The sequence below is a fragment of the Microcebus murinus genome, chromosome 6 (genome assembly GCF_040939455.1).
Source record: "Microcebus murinus isolate Inina chromosome 6, M.murinus_Inina_mat1.0, whole genome shotgun sequence".
Taxonomy (NCBI): Eukaryota; Metazoa; Chordata; class Mammalia; order Primates; family Cheirogaleidae; genus Microcebus; species Microcebus murinus.
This window is the reverse complement of record NC_134109.1, coordinates 13,851,073-13,872,414: the sequence shown is the minus strand read 5'-3', so window position 1 is coordinate 13,872,414 and position 21,342 is coordinate 13,851,073. Positions and strand designations below refer to the sequence as shown.

Below are 21,342 nucleotides of genomic sequence, written 5' to 3'. Positions count from 1 at the left end.
CACAGGCCCTCATTGTGGTCCCCCGACTTATGGGTCAGTAGGCCGCAAAAGAGCTCACTTCCATCCAGCCTGGGTCCCCTGCGGCAAAACGGAGGAAACAACCTCCCTCTGACCTTCTTTGTGTACAAATGGCACTGGAAGATACTTGGAACTTTCAGGAAAAGAGATCGAGTAGTTGCTTCCTAAGTATCATGGGAAAAACAGATGCCATAAGAAAAGACTGACAAATTTATTTTTCCTTTCTTTCTTTTTAGAGATAAGACTTTGCTCTGTTGCCCAGACTAGAGAACAGTGGCACGGTCCTAGCTCACTGCAACCTTGGACGCCTCTGCTCAAGTGACTACTTGAGGAGCCTCCCGAGTAGCTGGGACTACAATTGCACACCAAGACGCACAGCTGATTTTTAAAACATGTTTTGTAGTGACGAGTTCTCACTATGTTGCCCAGGCTGGTCTCGAACTCCTGGGATCAAGTGATCTTCCCAGTCTCCCAAAGTGCTGATAAATGTACTTTTTTAAAAAACTGTTTGGCAAAAAAATTGCCACAAACAAACAAAAACCACAAAGGAAATAAAGATGGAAGAAAATTATTTGTAGTGCCTGTCTCAGACACAAGGCAGACTTCTTAAACACACAGTAAATGCTTACAAATAAAAAAGAAAAGCTCAGTATCTATGAAGACAAATGGGAAGATAAATGGGCAAAAGCCCTGTACCGAAAATTGAAATGCCATTTTCCACTTGTCAGACTGGCAAAGATGAAGCATTTCGAGAACTCCCTGTGTTGGCAGGGATGTGAGAAAGTGGACGTTTACGCATTGTCGACTGGAATGTACATCGGCACAATTCTGAGGAAGGCAATGTGACAAAACTTATCAAAATTGAAGAGTACAAACCCTTTGATCCATCAATTCTACTTTTTGGAGTTTATCTTACAGGTACAGAACAATATATAGTCGTCCCTCAGTATCCGCGAGGAGTTGGCTCTGGGACCTTCCATAGATACCAAAGCCCACGGATGCTCAAGTCCTTGGTATAGAAAATGGCGCAGTGTTTGCATATAACCTACACAGTCCTCCTGCATACTTCAAATCACTGATGACGCCTAATGCAACGCGAATGCTGTGTAAGTAGTTGTTACACTGCATTGTTCAGAGAGTAATGACAGGACAAAAAAGACTGTATGCATTCAGCACAGACATTTTTTTCCAAACATTTTTGATCTGCGGCTGATTAAATTCATGACGCAGAACCTGAGACCACGGAGGGCCAACTGCCTGTAAGGATACTGACCGAGACATTATCTGCAATGGCAATGCTAAAATAATCCGAGAGTTAACTAACAGAGTACTGGTTTAATGATGGTATAACCACCCAGTGGTTTACACCGTGCAGCTGTTTCAAAGCACGAGTCAGCCTTGCGCGTGCTGATAAGCACCTGTCTCCGACGGCACAGTAAGAGGGTGACAGGGACAAAGTGCAGTGTGTGTGCGATCTCTGGGGGGAGCATGGCACTGGGAACGGTGGCTGCCTGTCGGGAGGGTGACTGAGGCTCAGGGACAGGAGGCAGCCCTTTTACTTTAGGCCTTCCTACTCTTCCAACTGTGTACCACGTGCATGTTATTTATCTGAAAATAACATAAATAAAATTGTGACACAGGTCCAAATGAACCAAGGAACAAAACATGTATGGTCCATGCTGAATTGGCCACCAGGTGTCCTGAAGCACTGAGGTCACGGGTGGGTGTCCAGGCAGGAGAAAAGAGGGTGCTGGGAGGGGGGTGCCACCACACAGAAAGTGGGGGACCCTCTATGGTCAAACATCCCTGGTTCCTGGGTCTGTGTTCCCAGCCAGGCCTTTGGCCCGTCCCCTCACAAAGCAGCTGGCTGCTCAGGTTTCCTACTCACGATCTGCACATCCAAGTGGCCCAGAGACCGTTTGATATGGTAACAATAAGCCGGATATCAGAGGTTGTCTCTGAGTGACCTCTCCTGTAAGCCACAAACGGGCCACCTCCACCATGGGCTCCCATCACGAGGTCTCTACACGCAGTTCACCAGGAAGCACAGCCGGGAGAGAGCAGGCCCACAAACGCTGCAGAAACACCACGGCCTGAGCGCTAGGCTCTGATCTAACTAATCTCTGCTAACGCTTGCAAAGTGTGTGGAATCTGGCAGGATTGCTGGAGCTGATGATAGACACGGAACAACCAAGACGTTACTTGGTTTCCACGAATTTTCAAAACCTTGGGTCGCCTTTATTTTACTTCTCAGAGCAGTGGAGCTCCTATCACACAAGGTAAAATATGACAGTTCAGTGGAAGCTCTCCGTTTTCTTCTGAATTTACCTCTTTAAAGACTATGTGATTATATGATTTGATTCTAAATCTTGGCTCAAAGTCATTGCTGTAAGAGTCGATATGCCACAAATTCTGAAATGATTCCAATCAACTCCATTCGTTCACATGACACACCATGCTCACCATATGCAGATAAGCACCTTCTGCCCATAGTCTCCAGACAAGTATGGCATTTGCTTTCCACAGCTCAATTCCACCACCTTGTAGGTTACTAAAGCCACGCCCATTAACTAGCAATGAGAACTTGACTCTATCACGTGGGCCATGGCAGTAAGAAATGGATCTTATGTGGTAACATGAAAATTCAAGGATAGCTCCTCCAAGCTGAATCTGAGCCACTGATAGTTCTTCAATGTTCTAATAAGCAGCTGCAAAATTTCCTTGCCAAGAGTCGTGGGAGGCCAATGCAAATACGGGCAAAGTCCCTGGATAATGGAGTGGGGGGCAGCGAGACACCTGGCAAAGCCCTTCTGGCGACTCTCAGGCCATTAAGCGTTCTAAGAAACAAGCAAGAGAAGTACGGCCTGCCAGGCCAGGCTGCTAGCTCCAGCCTGGAGGGATGGCCTTCGGCCTTTCTAGGGCTTTAGACTTTGGTCCTTCAAAGACTCAAATTCAAGCCCAATTTGAAAGGCAACTCTGCCCCTACACCAGCCCTGCAAGTTCAGCCAGGCTCACCCGGCCCGGACACTAAACCACACTCCTTCCCTTTCTGTTCTCCACGGTCACCGTTCATGAGGGTGACTGAACAGGACAGGCGTCAGAACCCTCTGCTGGGGACTGGACCTCTCCCTAAGGATGCTGTGGAGGAGGCACGACTGCCACTCCCTGGCCCTTGCAGCCAGCACATCTGGGGCCTCTCTGGGGGAGAGGCCGAACATTGCAGGCGCCTGCAGTGGGGAGGAACAACTGCGCATTCGTGAATCACCCCTCTTTTGTGCTTCTGCTTAGAAGAATATAATTTGTTAATTTACGGTAGTTGTCATGGCCCAATTAAAGATGCCAACACAGAAAAGGCTGACTGAGCTGGGCTCCACGGTATGCCAAAGCCAGGTAAATGCAAACACGCCTCCATGTGCAAGGTCCGCCAATGGTGTCGAACAAGGTGGAACATCGTACAATTAGCCTTGGCAGAAGAGGAGTAAACAGAAGGACAACTGGGAGATAATAAGCACTCTTCTCAGCCCAGTTTGGGCTTTGGCCATGTACCTTAGAGTCAAGCCTGCGAGGTCCCAGTTAGGGTTGTGCAGATGATATGATAAAACGTGAGGAATGGAAGTTACCTTTTATGTAGAAATATAAATATGTAAATCAACAGCCATCACTGCCTGGAAGCGCTGTACCGTGGCATTCTCTCTGCTAAAATGCCTGTGCGCTGGGTTTGTCTGTGGGCTTTCCAGCCGTGCAGAAGCAGCGCTGAGCCAGCGGACTGCCCGGTGAAGCTGGTGGCAGGCCGACTGCCAGGTCAGAGGCTGCTGCTACCTGTCTTGCTCTTTATCCATCCCCAGGAGAGCCACTGGGGGGGATGGGGAGGGGAACCAAACACACTGCCCCTTCCCTGGCTTTGATAAAGACATCGATACCCCCGTCCCCTCTCCTAGGGACTCCAAGACTTCACTGACAAGATGTACCAGGAGACAGGCGCTACTCTTAACCCATTGTACAGATGAGGAAGCCGAGGCTGACAGTTAAAGACTTTGACTCAGGTCTACCAAGCTAGTAAGCAGTACAGCTGGGACTCCACCCAAGCCACCCACATAGTCTGGGGTGTAGCTCTCTGGCCCCTCCGCAGCATAAATCCTACGGCCCACACAGCAAACTCCCCAGGTGTCCTTAAGAGTCCCACTCAGAAATCTTTCCTGGATACCTGCTGGATACCTGCCAGGGTCCTGGGGCAGGGGAGGGATGGGGAGAAACAGAGTAACTTGCGGTTCCTATAAAGAAGTAGCGGCGTTTTGGTACGTGAGTACGAAAGCTTTGATTTCCCCTGATGGGGGCCGTGGGCTAACAGGCACCTGCCCGCAGTGTCCTGCAGCCTCTGGCACCGCAGGGGGACAGGGAAGGGGCAGAGTGGTACCTGCGTGGAGCCAGATCTGTGCCAGGGTCATCCAGGGGTGCAGTGGGCCCTGCTTGGGGGCGCTGCTCTGCAGAGACGAGGCCACTTCCGACAGCGCCTGCTCCACTCTGGAGGCTGCTACTGATGTGGCGTGGATGGAGCCTGCGAGGGTTGAGAAGACCGGATCAGGAGCGGAAGGGCGGACCCAACCAGCCGCCGACCTCCCCTCGCCCACACGGACACACGTGCGTGCGGGACACACACGCACCCCCCGCCCCTTGGTGCTCCCAAGATTTATCGTCCGTAAGGAAATGCGGACAGTCGTTATGGCCTGGAACCTCTGTTTCCATCCTTTTGCGTTAGCTGTTCTTTTAGTCAACACACAGAACACATGCTATGCTAAGTGCTCCTCAGTCCAGCACGGTGTGAGTGCTGGGGGCGAGGGGGGGGGACAGCCAGATACACAGACGTGATACAAGTGTTAACGGCATAAAGGACGTATTACAAAGGGACATTACTAAGCACCCCTGCAAGGGCCTACACCTAGAAACTATATGGTGGGGAGGGGCAGGGATCACACACTTGCCTCCCGGGGTAGTATTTGGAATAGACGCGTGGACCATTCTCAAGACAAACCCAGCAACTTCCCATTTCACTAGTGTAAGCCTGGCCTTTGGAAGGGTGGGCGACACCACATTCCAGGACGTGACGTGTAGGGAAAGCAAACTTTTGCCCTGCGTATAAGCAAATGTCTATTCTTAAGGCTCATGCTAGGCTAGTGGAGGATGGGTTACAGCAAAGAAAAGCACCAGCCTAACTATTCGGTACAACCCGCTGTCCTGAAAGGCTAAGGAGAGGGGCAGAGCGCACGCTCATCAGCCAAGGCTGAGGCGGAGTGCACGCGTCAAACGCAAAACTCATTTCTCTCCACGCTGATATCGCAGAGGTCCTGATGGCCAGAGACTACCTCCTCCCACAGGGGCTGTCCCCACCTCTTTCCAGCATTCACTCTTGGAGGTAAAGCTTCAGAACTGAGAGCGGGATTCTGTTATTTCAAATGTAATACTATTAATATTTATATTCACCTGCAACATTCTTAATTTATAATTTGTCAGAAAGTTATGGAGGTAAACATTCCGGTGTTGTTAGCGGTAACTATCAACTCATCATGAAGTTTAAAAGTGATGATATATAAAGATAAATGCTGACTGCAAAACAAATCGAGTTAGTTATATTCTAGGTAATGCAAAACATTTTTGTGAGTGTAAAAATAATTTTAGTTGGTCTTTAGAATGCACCATCACTTACTCATTTTAAGACTATCTGTAGCCACAGACTGGCCATCCATATTATGTTTTGACTGTTTCAATGTAATGGTAGTGTGGATTCCTCTCTTGCACTCAAGTCTTTGGTGGGGATTTGGTGGATGGAAACCAGAGTGGTAATCCACCTTCCGTGGATAATCCACAGACAGACAGGACTATCGAGGACGACCATGAGAAAAACAGCCTCTAGGAAAAAGCTAAAAGCTGCTGCACCAGGAACTTGAGGCTGATTTGAAAGATTCTAACTGATGGCGTTATGACTCAGGGGAACCTATAAAGTTTGGCTGAGAATCTACCCTAGTTTAGACAAAGTATGTCTAATTATTATTTTTTTAAAAAAATCTAAATAGCAAAATGATTAAACTGTTGTAGAAAATGTTGGTCTTATTTTGTTTTTAAGCTTTTTATGGAAATAATATTTTAATTTTGATAACAAGGACTTGATGTCGTTTTCCTGAGTTCTTCAGTAGCAGCCATCGGTTAAGGAAATGAGTAGTATAGAGGTTGTTGTTGCTATAATCTGCCATTACCCACTGGCCTTACCTTCTCATAGACTACCTTGAACAGTGGTTCTCAACCTTGACTTCACATCACAGTCACTTGGAGTTTAAACAGTCATGATGCCATAGCTACACCCCAGACCAACTGAATCACAAACACTGGGGCGGGGCCAGGCACCTATTTGTTAATCATCCCGTGTGATCCCAATCTGCAGAGAAGGCTGAGAACCACTTACCTAGAGGGATAGGAAGTAGATGTTACTGACATTTGGTCACAAGAAGTCTGTACATGGGCCAGGCAGCTTGAGCTCTCTCCTGCTTCCCTGTAGCTCAATGGCCATCTGGGAAACAGAGTTCCAGGAGGATCTGATTCTCTAGAACAGTGGTTCTCATATGTTTTGGTCTCAGAATCCCTTCAGACTCTAAAAAACTACTAAAAACCCTAAAGAGACTGTTTTTGTGGGTTATTATATTGATGTGTGCATTAGAAATTAAAACTGAGGCATGTTTAAAATATTCACTTATTAATTCATTTAAAAATAACAATAATAAATTACTGCTATAGAAAAACTCTATAAATTTTCTACTTGGTTCTACAAATCCTTTGCTATAAGGACTTGTGACTTTTAGAGGGGTTAATTTTACTTTTAGGATTAACTGTTTTGTTTGTTTGGTCTAGAAACTAATCAAAACTACTGCCAAAATTCCTTCTGTTTGTGATATCTAAACACAACTAAATTAATGAATTCTTAGCATAAAAATACATTTTACTATGAATAAGGCCTGCCAAATGATGATGATGATGAAGATGATGACAGCAGTGGTGGTTATCAGTTTTAGAGAACATACCATGTTTCAGGCATGGTGATTAGCACTTTACATATATTATTTAATCTTTGAACAGTTCTGTGAGGCAGGTAACAATGTTATCTGCATTGTTTAGATGACGAGATTGAGGTTTAATGGGGTTATGTAACCACCTCAAGTCATACAGTCAGTAGGTGGCAAACCCAGGACTCAAACACTGGTCTGACTCCAAATTTAGCCTCGCAATCCAGCTCCAACGCCACTTCCTACAGGAAGGCTGCTGGGGGACTTCCGCTTCTCCAGGCAGTGAGACCCTGGGGTCCTTGGTGCTCTCACACGGGTGTCACTGTCAATGTATAGACCACACGTCTTAAAGTTGCTATAACTGTCTCCCTTACTAGACTGTGTGGTTCTAGAAGGCAGGAATTGTGTCCTCCGTTTAGGTGTCCTCAGGGGCTAACCATGCCAGGCCCACGCTAGGTGCTAGGTGAATGCTTGCGGAGGGAATGAATGAGTACTATCAAAAGACACGTCGCTATGTGAAATTGGGGAAAGAGGGGGTCCCCTCTTTCAGATACATGTTTGTGTGCTCTACTCTTCTTCCTAATAATGGCTCAAAGGCTGGAATTTTCACCATCTCAAAGGGCTTTTCAGTGTAGTTGCCATCAGTTCTGACAATCTGGACTAAAAATGACAGTGGCATATAGTTAGAATTAAACACAGGGTATTTAGTGACTCCTCCACCCCTAATGTAAGTAACCCATTAAAATATAGAGAAGAATAACAGGTTATCAGAAATAATTTTTTTTTTTTTTTTTTGAGACAGAGTCTCACTCCATTGCCCGGGCTAGAGTGAGTGCCGTGGCGTCAGCCTAGCTCACATCAACCTCAAAGTCCTGTGCTCAGGGGATTCTTCTGCCTCAGCCTCCTGAGTAGCTGGGACTACAGGCATGCGCCACCATGCCTGGCTAATTTTTTCTATATATTTAGTTGGTCAATTAATTTCTTTCCATTTTTAGTAGAGAAGGGGTCTCGCTCTTGCTCAGGCTGGTTTCAAACTCCTGACCTTAAGTGATCTGCCCGCCTTGGCTTCCCAGAGTACTAGGATTACAGGCGTGAGCCACCAAGCCCGGCCCCAGAAATGATCTTTTTCTTGCTAGTCAATTCCTTGTTACATTTCACAAGGACAGAGAGCCTTGATGTTCTGAACTAGGGATGGATATGAGGGCCTTCAGATATTTATTAGTAATAGCAGATGACTAACAATAATAGGACAATTATATAATAGTTAGCATCTACCATTCCTGGAAATAACACAACAAATAAAAGTCTTCCATTGAATTAGTATTTGCCTGGGGTGGGGGTATAAACATAATTTGAATCAGAATGGATATAGTTGCTTACAAAAAATCAGAACAACCATATCTTACTGTTTCAGAGAACTAAAATGGTAACTGCCAACAGATACTGGATTTTGACTTCTGTTGGTAAATAACTAGAAACACTGGTTCCAACCAGCATATCTTTAAAGAACCCTTTTCTTTAAAACAGTGGTCCCACATTGTACATGAGGATAAAGAGCACTATTATAAATTTAAGGTGGAAATGCACAAATTGTGGCTTGAAAAGGGAATCAGAAGGAAAAATACAGGACATATTTCCAATTTAAAACACAAGACTCTGGAGAAATAAGTTTCCAAATAATCAGGTTCAACAGGTCAGCCAGGGAAAGCGGCCGGGCTGCTGTGCATCTCGTATGCGTCACACTGATTGAGAAGAGCCCATCACCCCGGACTCCTGAGGGCTGGGCACTGCACAGCAGCTGCTGTGCTCCACCAGGGAGATCGTGCACCTCTTCCCCTCCTTCACAGGACACAGTGGCTCTGCAAAGCCTCTGCAAAACCCGCTGAAGTGAGAGCTGATGCAGGCAGGTGAGAGCTTGCTCTAAAATCTAGCCCAGCGTCTGTGGCCTAATTGCCCGAATGGTCCAGGGGCACAGGATGTCCTGGAGCCGAGGCGACCAGAACTTCCTCATGCAGGGTTTCCTCTTGGGCTCCGCCGGGCCGCTGTGTGTGGGGATGAGGGCCGGGGAGGCAGCAGCAGAACCGGGAACTGCAGTGGAAAGGCATATCTCCATGGGCCGGGGGACAAGGAGCCAAGGCCACTGACCTCAGGGCAGTGTGAGTCCAAGCTCTGGACCCCTCCCTCGGTTTCCTGAGCCACACTCCTATCACATGTTGAAGCCTGTTGAGAAACCCTTCCACAAGTAGGACACTGGGAACAGCTAGCTCAAATTGCCTTTGCAGCTGACGCCTTTCCAACAATCCTTTTCCAGTGCACATGACACATCTATGGTCAATTTCACACAGACCTAGACTGTGGCAATCGTGTGAGCTCTATTTCATTATTTAAAGTTCATCATTCAAAGGGATCTCAGAGCCAATAATTCTGCTGAGCAACAGGCACAATAAAGTAAGTGGCTTAGTTGAGCCGATAACCCTGTATTTTCACATAGGGTCACTGAATAAATGGCATATATGATATTCCAGTGACCCTTTTGACTATTACAGTTGCATTAAGTGGCTCCAGTCTGAAAGGCCCTCACATTCCCTCCCCCCTCATGTAGAAGATGAATGAGATCTCAGATGGAACCCCGCCCACCTAGTGACTTGGTAAGCATCCCAGCGCCAGGAACAGTGGACAACTAAGGTACATTATGTGCCAGAAAAATCCTCTACCAAAAGAGAGACCTCAGCAGACCAGCTCACGTGAGCTGTCGGGATTCTGGGCAGCTCTCTGGTCCCCAGCCCTGGAGAATTAACTCAGCTGCCTCATGTGCATGAACATGGGAGAATGACGGAGCACGTGGCCGTGCCCCAAGTCCCATCTCTGCTTGTCACTCACATTCTTTCTGTCTGACGCCACGGCAGCAGACATCTGCCCTCCCCACCTTTTTCTGGGAAGTAGCTGAGCCACTCCAGTCAGAGGCACGCAGAAGTCTCCCGCTGCTAATGACTCTCGTACGTATTTTCCCTCAGCCCTGAAATAATTCTGTATTATCTGTCAATAGAGTCTATTCGGCTTCCAGTTCTTAGAAGCTGTGCCCCCAAAACAATTAAAATATAAGAAAAAAGCAGCAGTTTTATTGCTTAAAGACTCTGTCCGAATACTAAACAGCTATCTGAATGACTAAGCATTCTGTCAGTGAGCTTTGCTTTAAAAAATTCATTTTTAACAGGAGAAGAATTTGTTTCTCAAGGTAGGACTTGGGAATAAATCAGTCCAACACTGCAGACTGCTGGCAGCCCAGTGACCTTCTGTCTCCACACCTGCCACCTGTGCTCAAACAACCAGAATGTTCTGGGGACAGAAGAAGGGGAGGAGGCTGAGGAGCTGGTGAAAACTGTCTCTTACTTTCCAAGGGGGAGGAGGAGACATGAGACTCCACTCTCACTTCAGCCCTCACATGAGGCATATTTTCTCTGTACTTTCTAACACAAAAAAATGTTGGTACCTCTCCATTCTCCCCTGGCTCCCCCACCCCGGCCTGGGAGTTGCGACAATTCCATCTTTGCTGTAGGGTGGGCCTGCTTTTCTGAGGAGGCGTCTTGGGGTGAGGGCTCCTCACACTGCTGTCACCGATCTCCCTTCCGCATCTGCCACTCCCCTGAGAGCTGCCATCTCCCCTCTGGGTCGTGGGTTCCCCCATGTGCAGCGGGGGTGGGGCTCAGCAGCGTTATGGGCCACTGCTAAGTGTCCCACCAATTCCACTGACCATGGGGGCTCCTGCCGTGGGTTCCTCGGATAAGTCACTTTGGTCACCATTCTAGTAGGTGCTTCCCTCTTTCACCGGGTGAGAAACAGATCAGAGAACAGCTAAACCCACAGCCCCAAGACAAGATCACAGTTTCCCACTGGTCTTTAACAGACTATCAAGCACAGTTTCAACCTGACAGGCTGTGTCTTCTCCTGAAGGGGGAAAGCTCTTTCCAGGGAAAGCTTTAGGGCAGGATCCCGCTAGGGCAGGGAGAGACCGGGCTATGTCGTCACCAGTGGGCATGCGGGGGCCGGCGCAGCATGCTGCTGGCGGGTGTTGGCAGGGCCAGGTGGCCACACGGAAAGCGTGGAGGGAAGCCGCTCGCAAGCATGCAGGAAGATGCCAGCTGTCAGAGTGAGCCGCCGCCGCCGGTGGCTCTGGGCTAGAGACAGTACCTTCTGGAGGACTACAGTGGGCAGAAGCTTCCATCTCCACTTAAACCCTCCCGCTGCATATTCATGAGGCTGTTTCTGGACTGAAGTGCCCTTCTGCCTGGGGGAAGCTGCTGCTCCCTGAGCCGCTCCGTGTTTGCCTTTGAAGGCAGCGTTATGGGGAAAGCCTCCTAGGTTTCCATGATCTAATTCTGGACACTTCTGAGTGCATTTATTGTTGACTTGTCAATCTCCTATAATTGCATTCAATCATGTTTAAAGAAAGACACCACAGAACTAATTAAGGGGAATTATATTAAATTAATCTTAGTTTAATTAAAGTAACAAGAAAAGGTTACGTATTAGGGCTGAATTTTTTAAATTGCCACCCCTTGAAAATGGTGGCGTCATCACAGAGTGATGTTTCCACATACACACATTAAAAAAAAAAACACAAAAAACTACTTTATTCTATTAAGCAGGAACAGAGGGTGAAATATGCCACCTGATCAATCACTTCCTCATCATCACATACATTCTTGAAGGTTAGAAAAATCGATGTCAATAATAAAATGCTAGTCATAATGCAAAGAGGAAAAAAAACCCACTACTATCTTGAGTTCATTTCTCAATCTATTTTATTTTAGAGATGTATTCTTTCATTAATCTGTTTAGTCCCTTCTCCTGGTGACTTACTGCTAAAGAGAACAGCAATTTCGCCAGAATTAGTGATAGGAAAAACTAAGCCAAGAACCCAAGTCAGCAGTCTTGACTTTAGCATGTTCTTGGGTGGGGGAATAAATCACCAACACACATTTTCTACCAAAAAGACAACTGCTGGGGCACTCAGGCTGGGGGCTCCCTGGGGTCCCCGGTCTCAGGATCGATAGGCAGTGTGGACAGGGTCCTGAATGGCTTGTCCGAATCCCGTGCAGTCACCTGACCAGGACTTAAAATCGGGATCAATCAATGCCAAATCATAAAGGCATGCGTAAATAGAATAATTATTAAGTTTACATTTTTGCAGATAAGGAAAACTAAGGCACAGAAAGATTAAATGATTTGCCTGGGTTCTTCTGCAGAACTGGCCCATGGTATTGAAAGGAAACTGGCAATGAAATCTTTTTTATGAAGCACCTAATGTGATAATAATACCAAAACATGCCTCTTTTCTAGTATGGACTGTTTTCAAGCCAGAAATAAAGGCAAGTCTGGGCTGAGCTGGGTTTCAGAGGGGGAAATCAACTCCTTGTGTGAAAGAGGGTTATTTGCCACGAGCTAACGGCTCAGATAATTCAAATGTGCTGGATCACCATATATAACACCAGCATTTCCCACGATGCAATCCATGAAACACTGACTTCACAGGATGAAAAAATGACTAAATTAGCTTGGGAAGACTGAGTCAAACAAAGTCTTGAATTTTTTAAATTGTAGAACTTCTCAGAACCTTTAATGTGCTAATGTAAACTGTAAATCTCTAGGCAGGAGATAGATTATTGCTCAAAAATACTTGACCAAAGATCACCAGTGGTCTAAAAAACATCATTTGGAAAATGTGGTCATTTACCAATGACTTAAAAGAACACCACCTAAAGCAGGGAATTGCTTAGTCTCCTTTAAATTTAGGTAGGGACAGCTTTAAGTTTTGTGATGTCTGTTTAGCTTATTTTAGGAAAATGAACCATTAAAACTGCTTTTCTATGCAGCAATAATGGTTGCGCTGGAAAGGAACTTCAAGATTCAGCTGGTTCCCTCCAATGTATAGGTGACCCACCTTAGGGGGGCTGGGTGTCTCACGTTTCCGGTCATTACCAGGGCAGCTCTCATCTACCCACCGCACACCCTGCCTTGGGCACTTTGCCTGCAATGCCTGCTTCTGCAGTCCTCCTCAGGTCAATGCTGCCTCCTCAGCACGTAAACCCAAGCTGCGCCGGATGCATTAGAATCTCAGGGGTCGGGCTCCAGGTGGCAGAGTGGGCAGGCAGGTGGCAGCTTGACGTCCATCATCTCAACATTCCCAACACTCGACAACCACAGTGCACATTCCATGGTGGGGGGAGTGTGACTCTGGAGACCCTCAGAGGGTTAACAGATCGGTAAACTACTTACTAACTGAAAAAAGGGAAGGAAAACCATGAAAGTATACTTCTGGAGAGTTGCCTTGGAACAACAAATCAAACCAAAAATTAAAACCAAGAAACAAAACATTTGGAAATCAAAATTAAGGCTATAAAAGCGAACAGAATTCTAATAACCTTCCAACTGTTAAGTCTGGCTGTCTGGAATCAGATTTCCATTCAAGAGTGATACACACTTTTTCCACTAACAATGATTTTTTTTTTTTTTTTAAATCAAAGAAAGGCCAACTGGGCATTCCCCTATCCTTTTAAATGTTCACTGAGCACATGAAAGCTGACCAATTCATGTAATGTGTTTTGTTTCCAAAGCAGGAAATTCCAAAGGGAAGGGAAAAATAATCAAACGAGCGGGTCTCAGGTCCTTCCACACATTAACCTTCATCATGATTCCAACACTTTGTAGGGTTGGGCTAGTTTTTCATTCCTATGAAGTCAAAGGGTTGGAGGGAGAAATTCATAAAACTTCAGGCCTTGGCTATCAGCTGGTCCTGACAGAAAGAGGTGGGATTTACATTAATTACAGTTTTAATCAAGAAATTCTACACTTATCAGTATGTTTCCCCCCTCTCTAACTAAATGTTGTATCTTTGTGGGAGTGGGGATTTGTCAGAGCTTCAGTCCTAGTTAGAACACCTGGTTCCTGGCGAGGCACTCCCTGAGGATGGAAAGATTCACAAATAAACAATTGCGCACTGCTTGGGATGTACTATACTCAGCAGAAAGCCCAGTGGGGGCTCATCAATTTACTAATTAATCTGATAAAAAGTGCCTCACTGGAAGAGTCCGGACTTCAATCTTCAAAGGAACACAGGGCTCCCAGAATGCAACACGATAAACACTGGCAGGTAGGTTTGTTGTGCAAACAACAGTGGACGGGACACTGGGAACATACAATGTTATTCTAGAACAGTAAGATCCCATTTTAAGATAATAAACACGGCAAAAGTTAATGTAAAAAACAATTTTTCTGGAAAAACTGAAGCTGGCAATAGCTCCAAGGCATTGTATTAAGAGCAAATGTCTATTTTAAGAAGTGCGTTAAAAACAACATAAGCAGTTTATAAACATTAGCTTCATATTCCATTTCATAAAACTGGGATTGCCATTAAAGTTCAGAACACTTAATATGCAGAGAAGTAAGGTCATAGTGTTTCTTGGTTTGAATGGTTTATTTTAAATGGTAACCTCATTTCTGCCCTGGCTTTGTGTGTGTGTGTGAGTTGAATGCAGCGGGTTAGCCATCCTGAAGATGAGCACATTAGAGAAAGTAGTTCTTTCTGGCAGCAGTTCCCCTTATGAGCTTTTGTTCAGCATATAACTGAGCATTTGGAACAAAGATGAGCCCTTATAAATCATGGATATAGAGATTAAATTTTCTGGCAGTGGTGGTAATAAAGTGAACATTAAATAAATGAGTGAAAAGAACACAAGGGTGGACTGTCCTGGTGAGATCCATATTTAGGCTCCATTTAAGGACTTTACCAGTCAGTGTTTCATTATAATACAGGGATCTTTCATGTTGTTGTTGTTGTTAATCGGCAGGTCCTGGAACTCCCTAAAGCAGATTTTAAAAATTTCTGTATTATTTGAAAACAAGATTAGACTAAAATACCGTTCCATTTCTCTGCAGTTTCATAACACAAACCCTACATTTTTCTTTGTTGCAAATGGAAAACGGTTTATAGCACTATTTCTCAAAATGTGGTCTATAACCTACTGGCATTGGAATCATAAGGGGGCAGTTTACAAATCCAGATTCCTGGGCCCCATCTCGGGCCCACTGAATCATCAACTCTGGGGGGTGGGGACCAGGGGATCAACTGTTTAAAAAGCTCTCCCTGTGATTTTAATACACAGTTAAGTTTGAGAATCACGTATTTAAAGGGCCCGTGGCCATTATCAGTAGAATACAGCCTTGATTACTATATACTGGTTGAATTAATTTCTAAATTGAAAACCATACGTTTTTAGAATTAAATTATTATTTGCAAAATGCCATCGTTTGCCCTTTTTCCTCTTTTTAATAGCATTAATTTTTATGCATTTATTATCAACTCCAGTAAAGCACAGAAGTACCAAAGAATTAGAAGCAACATTCTAGAAAAGCTTCCATTTGTTCTGCTCAGAGCAGGCTTCCTTTACTTTTCAAAGGGGAGGTTGGAACTTGGGCACCGACGTCTGCAATCCCAGGTTTCCTTCTGCCCTGAACAGCTTTCAGATTTCCGAATCACCGAGATTCTCTCCCTGACAAGTTTGATGGAGTTTCCTATCCAGCTTATCAGTTAGGAAGATTATCAGAAAGTCAAACAGGCAAGTGAAGCAGGTCTTAACAAGAAAGGAAAAACCATGTTTACAGAGAGAGGGTTCCGGGCGGTGGTGGGGACCTGTGTCACTGAACGAATGAGCTGCAGGGGGCCACACAAAGGTATCGGGTTTGGGATGAGAATGAAGATGAGAAGACACAAACAGGTGGAGAGGAGACTCGGTTCTTGAAAGAGAAGAGGAGGAGGAGGAGGAATCTGACACTAAAAAAGTGAAAGAGAAAAAAATGATGAAGGCAAAAAAAAAAAATTTAGAAACACAAAGAAATAAACCAAACTAGCTTTTAATATACTCACATAAGCTGCAAAGAAAATGAGGTCATGTAATACACAATCATTCCTCTACTGACAGTAGGATACAAGTGCTTTTGGAAGAAAACAAATTTGTTTTTCCACTGGTTATTTAATTGGTCTGCAACAACACCATGGAATAAAAATAAGATTTACCTGGGCAGTGTGATCCACTAAAAGTAACACACCTTTAGTCTACAATACTCAGAATATTCTAGGGGAAACTATTTGCTTTCCTTTTGGAATGGGTTAGGACTTGACTTTTCATAGATTTGTCTTTTATGAGAAGCGCTTATATACAGCTCACTTGAAAACTAAGGTTTTCCAAGGTGAGGTGTACTGGGGTGCATCGATATGTCACAGTCCCAGCACTGTGACTATGGAGCCCACTTTCCAAGGTGGGGTATGGTTGGGTGCCCTGGATGGGCACTTTGAGAAGGAAGCTAGTACTGCTGCCTTGGTGTCTCGCAGATGGACACCACGTGGCAACCGGGCAGTCACAGCTGCAATTCGAAATCTGCCCAAACAAAATGGATCAAACTTTCGAGTTAAAAGAATGATTTTGCTTTGGATAGGTATCTGGTAATATCATACCAATTATTAAAGATAAATCTCCTTATCCCACGTCCTGTTTTGAAGGCAAAAGGCAGAAAAAAAATTTTTTCATCCTCTATTTAAGGAACTACCAACTTATTCCAAAGAAAAGACAATGACTCATAGCTTCAAAGTAAAGACTGCCACTCCAATGGATTCTTCTCTCTCACTGGCTGGGACATTTTATATGACAGAGGTGGGGCAAGAAGAGCCAGAGGTGATAGCAGAGGGGCAACTGTATTCTATAAGAGGGGCTTGTAGACATGGGTTCCTCCCAATGTTATTCCACAGATCTGCAATATGGACAATTTCAGAGGTGGGAAACCATACTCTAGTTAATCAACCACTTCCAAAATCAAGAACACCAGCTGTATAATGTACTGTATAATGACCCAGGATGTATAACAATGGTATTTGTGGCTATATATTTTTTAAGCTATTATCTGTTAGACATATATCCTAAAATTTTAATAGGTAAAATATAACTTTAGGGATTTGCCTTAAAATACTCTACAAACGCCAAGTGCAAGACAGGAGAGAGAGAAGAAACAAGATATTAATTATTGAAGCTTGGTGGTGGGTAATGGGAATACTAGTGTCTCTATTCTGGCATACTTGAAAATTTTCCATAATAGAAATTTTTAAAAAGAAAAAGAAAACAAATTTAGTTCTGGGGGAAAAAACAAAACCAAACCTATCCAAGAGGACTTGTGGCCGCACAAAGGAATCTGTCTGCACAGCGGGTGACTCTGGGCCCTGTGCCCCAGAGCTGGCACGGCTGTGATGGTGGAAGCTCAGCGTTACCCTGGCCGTGCGCCCTCCCTGATGCCAGCGCTGTGTGGCTTTGCTCGTGCTGGACGCCTGTGCCCTTTAAAGGGGATTTGGAAAAGTAGTGGAGCATCGTGCATGGGACGGACCAGTGCCATCGATGAGCTGCCACCTGCCGGGGCTGGGCTCTCCCAGGCCATGTCTGATCTCACGGTCACTTCTGTTTGTTTTGGAACCATCCTGACCTCAGACAAATTCCTTTTCTCTTTTTCTCTGTAGCCCAGTTGCTCTTCTAGCTGGGCAGTGCTGCAGTGGATGTTCAAAATTAGCCAGTCTCCTCCGGCAGCACATGAACTGAAAACTGTGGCAAAGGGAAGAAAAATGGCTAAGGTCATGCTGGATGGAAGAGACTCCAGAATATAAAATGCATGGGTTATGGAATATCACAAAGCTGTAAAAAAGAATGAGGATTTCTTTGATTGAGAAATGTGTGTGCCCCCGTAATATTCTGAAATAAAAAAAAAAAAAGAATGAGGAAATTCTGTATGGAAGGATAGAGAGGCATTTTCAGATATACTGTGAAGTGAAAAATGTCAAATGCTCGACAGCATGCATAGTGTGTGACTGTTATAAAAGAGGTCATGGGAAATAATATAATATATATGTTTATTTGCACAAAAAAACACTGGAATGGTGAAACAAAGCTAATAAAAATGGTTACCTTTAGGGAAAGAGAAGATGGAGGGGCAAGTATGGAAACAAAACTTCTGGATGGTAATTTCTGAATTATCTTTAGCTTTTGAATTATTGGGCTTTATTAATCAAGATGAAGGCATCTTTTCTATTTTTAGGCAAGCCTTCCTATTTTTTTTTTTTTTTTTTGAGACAGTGTCTCACTCTGTTGCCCAGGCTAGAGTGCCATGGTGTCAGCCTAGCTCACAGCAACCTCAAAATCCTGGGCTCAAGCTATCCTCCTGCCTCAGCTTCCCAGGTAGCTGGGACTACAGGCATGCACCACCATGCCCAGCTAATTTTTTCTATATATTTTTAGTTGTCCAGCTAATTCTTTTCTATTTTTAGTAGAGATGAGGTCTTGCTCTTGCTCAGGCTGGTTTCAAACTCCTGACCTTCAGCGATCCTCCCGCCTCGGCCTCCCAGAGTTAGCGCTCTGATTACAGGTGTAAGCCACCATGCCCGGCCAAGCCTTCCTAATTTTTAAGTCTCTTGGATTTACACTGTCATTCCAGAATGTTTTAACCTCATTTACAAATGATCTACAATGAATAATGCCTTCTAATGTGGCCTCCCATGTTTCTGATTGCCTGGTCTCTCGGTTAGATGGATGGTGTGCAAACCAATACTTTGTGGCTCTGGGGGCAGGGCCAGTGGAAGGAGCCTTGGAAGGATTCCTGTGAATAGTACAACAACAACAAAATGGTCACTGGCCAGTGTCTGGGAGGCTGTGGTTTCCCTCTATTGTTCGGGAAGGGCCTAGGAACCAGCAGTCCAGCCTCTAAACACCTGGGCTCCCCACGAGTGAGGGGGTGCCCCTCCCAAGAGAGTGGCTGCACTGACACCACTAAGGAGACAGGGGAGGAGAAAGAAGGGACCAGGCTTGACCTGGGGGCAGCGTTGCTCCCCAGACTGCGCCACATGGACACGTCTCACCTAAACACCATGGCATCTGAGAAGGTTTGACCTGAAGAGGGAGACTCCTAAGGACTCTAGGGGAAATGTCCCAACGTGCGAAGGGGAGAATCAACAACGGCCTGATTTATTTTCTGCCACTATCTGTTTTCAATGTGATGTGGCATTAAGGTTTTGGGACCTCCAGGGAAATTAAGGTCCAAGCCAGCTGGAAGGAAGGGGGGGGGTCTGAATTTAGTATGACTGTCCTCACAGGGCACTGAGGAGGGGGAAAGTGGGAGAACAGCCCTGGGCAGCTGTAGCAGCTGTTCTGAATCAGCCAAAACTGCTGCTGGTGAGTTTCACCTTCTTCTCTTCTCTCATGTCCCAGCCTCACCTTGCAGCGGCTATCTGACAGCCTGACCTCTTCCCTATGATGACAGGGGTTAGACAGGTCCCTCTAGCAGCAGGACTGGACCCAAGAGGTAGAACTCTGCTGTGCTATTCCAGCCAGGGTCCCTGCCTATTTTGCCATGTAAGCCCACCAGTGACTGATGACCAATCCCAGGGGTCCGGCCACTCCAGGGGATGAGTTTTTCTAGGGCTCAGTTTGCATTTTGAGCATTGGCTGCAGACCAGGTTAAACTGCACTAATTTACAATTGTGCCTCTTCCAGTGCCCAACAGTCTTTTGACCTGGGAGGCCCAGAGCCCTTGGATCAGACTTCTCAAGCTAACTTTAAATTTAGTATAAGGAGCCTAGTGCAGAAATGCAGTCTTGCAGGCAGCTGTGAGGGCGGGCTTGGGCAGAGCACACACCTGGCTGCCAGAGGCCCTACGCCTCCCATCCCACCTGGGGATAGGTTTCCCAGGGGATGAGCTCTGGCTGGGCATGACTCAGGGCTGCTCTCTGGCTTGCTTTGGAAGGATTCTGTAAGGAGCTGGGATGTCACACGAGGACAGGAAAAGGACCCTGTGGCTCCTTTCATGAAGCTAGCCCATAAAAGACCAGGCATACCTGACAGGCCTTACATGGAGAAGCAACAGAAGCAGGCTCAATGCTCTAGAACTACCTTTGAGGCTCAAAGCAGAGTGAATTTCATTATGTTCCGTGGATCTGTTGAGTCCAGATTGCCACTGAATAGTCAGTCAGTACAGGTTAAGCCTCCTAATCCGAAAATCTAAAATTCGAAATGCTCCAAAATCCAAATGTTTTTAAGCCCTGACATGATGCCACAAGTGGAAAATTCCACATCTGAATTCATGGAACAGGTCATGGTCAAGATGCAGCCAAAAGTTTGTTTCATGCACAAAATTATTAAAAATATCGTATAAAAATTACCTTTAGGCTATGTGTATGAAACAAATGAATTTCTTGTTTAGACTTGGGTCCCATGCCCAAGGTAGCTCATTATGTATATACAAATATTTCAAAATCTGAAATAATCCGAAATCCAAAACACTTCTGGTCCCATGCATTTTGGATAAGGGAAACTCGACCAGCATCACTGCTGGACTTATTGCTTGGAGTTGTGGGAATTATAGAGGTACACTGACTCCCTGTGCTCAGGCAAATGCGGAACACACAAATGACATTTTTGCTCAGAGGCAGTAAGTGCTACAGGCTTCCACCTGGGGCAGTGGAATTAGAAGCTCAGAACCCACCTGCCACCCTACAGGGGTCTTTTCGCTGGGTGTACGTGTGTTTATATGTGCAATTGCTTAGAAATCAAAACCTTGATTTCAGCAAGGTCTGAAAGCCAGAGAGAGGAGGAGAAAGAGAGAAGCAGACGGGAAAACTGACAGGGATGGAAACCACCTAATTTTAGTTTCAGATTTTAAGCTTTAAGAGCAAGGGGAAAGTAGATTTCAAAGCAATGTGCTGGGCAAATAATATTACTGCCTGCACTGTCAACACTTGAAAAAGATACTAGAGAAAATGTACCTCAGTTGAGTGTTGACCCTATTTGTGTGAGGAGTTTCTCCAACCCCAGCCCCCCAGTCTCATCCCACACCACTCAGGGCCAGGCCCCATAATCCTGTGACACCATTTTGTCCCCTCTGGCTTTTTATTCTCACCTGTCTCAGGATCGCTGAAGTCTGGCAAAGTAATTGTATTAAGCTGTCGTCTGTCAGCAATGGTTCTATCTAAGAGGCTGCTCCCACGTCCAGAATCACTGCAAAACACAGCTACAAATGTCAGTCATTTGAAAGGTGGGAAGAGGGAAGGAGACAGAATCATCCAATACAGAATAATCCTGAAATGCAACGAACACCTTTGGTGCACTTTTGGCGTTCTTCGGCGTCTTTGCACACGTGCAGGGGCACCCTGCTTCCTGGCTCAGCCTGGGCTGGGATTCCTTGCAGTGTG

The 21,342-nt window shown here is 45.5% G+C and overlaps 1 protein-coding gene across 3 annotated transcripts in view; it reads right to left on the bottom strand.

Annotated features, from left to right (window-relative positions):
* Nucleotides 1-21,342, bottom strand: part of TTC7B (tetratricopeptide repeat domain 7B) — a 255,105-nt gene that overhangs the window by 40,188 nt on the left and 193,575 nt on the right. The window contains exons 17-20 of one of the 3 annotated variants that reach the window (XM_020285594.2): nucleotides 21,051-21,148; nucleotides 15,727-15,897; nucleotides 13,344-13,394; nucleotides 4,433-4,573 (exon numbers count right to left, since the gene is read on the bottom strand). In XM_020285594.2, coding sequence (XP_020141183.1) covers nucleotides 4,433-4,573; nucleotides 13,344-13,394; nucleotides 15,727-15,897; nucleotides 21,051-21,148 — 461 coding nt within the window. The remainder of the gene's footprint in view (nucleotides 1-4,432; nucleotides 4,574-13,343; nucleotides 13,395-15,726; nucleotides 15,898-21,050; nucleotides 21,149-21,342) is intronic. The other 2 variants (XM_020285596.2, XM_012773950.3) reach the window with 2 other exon arrangements.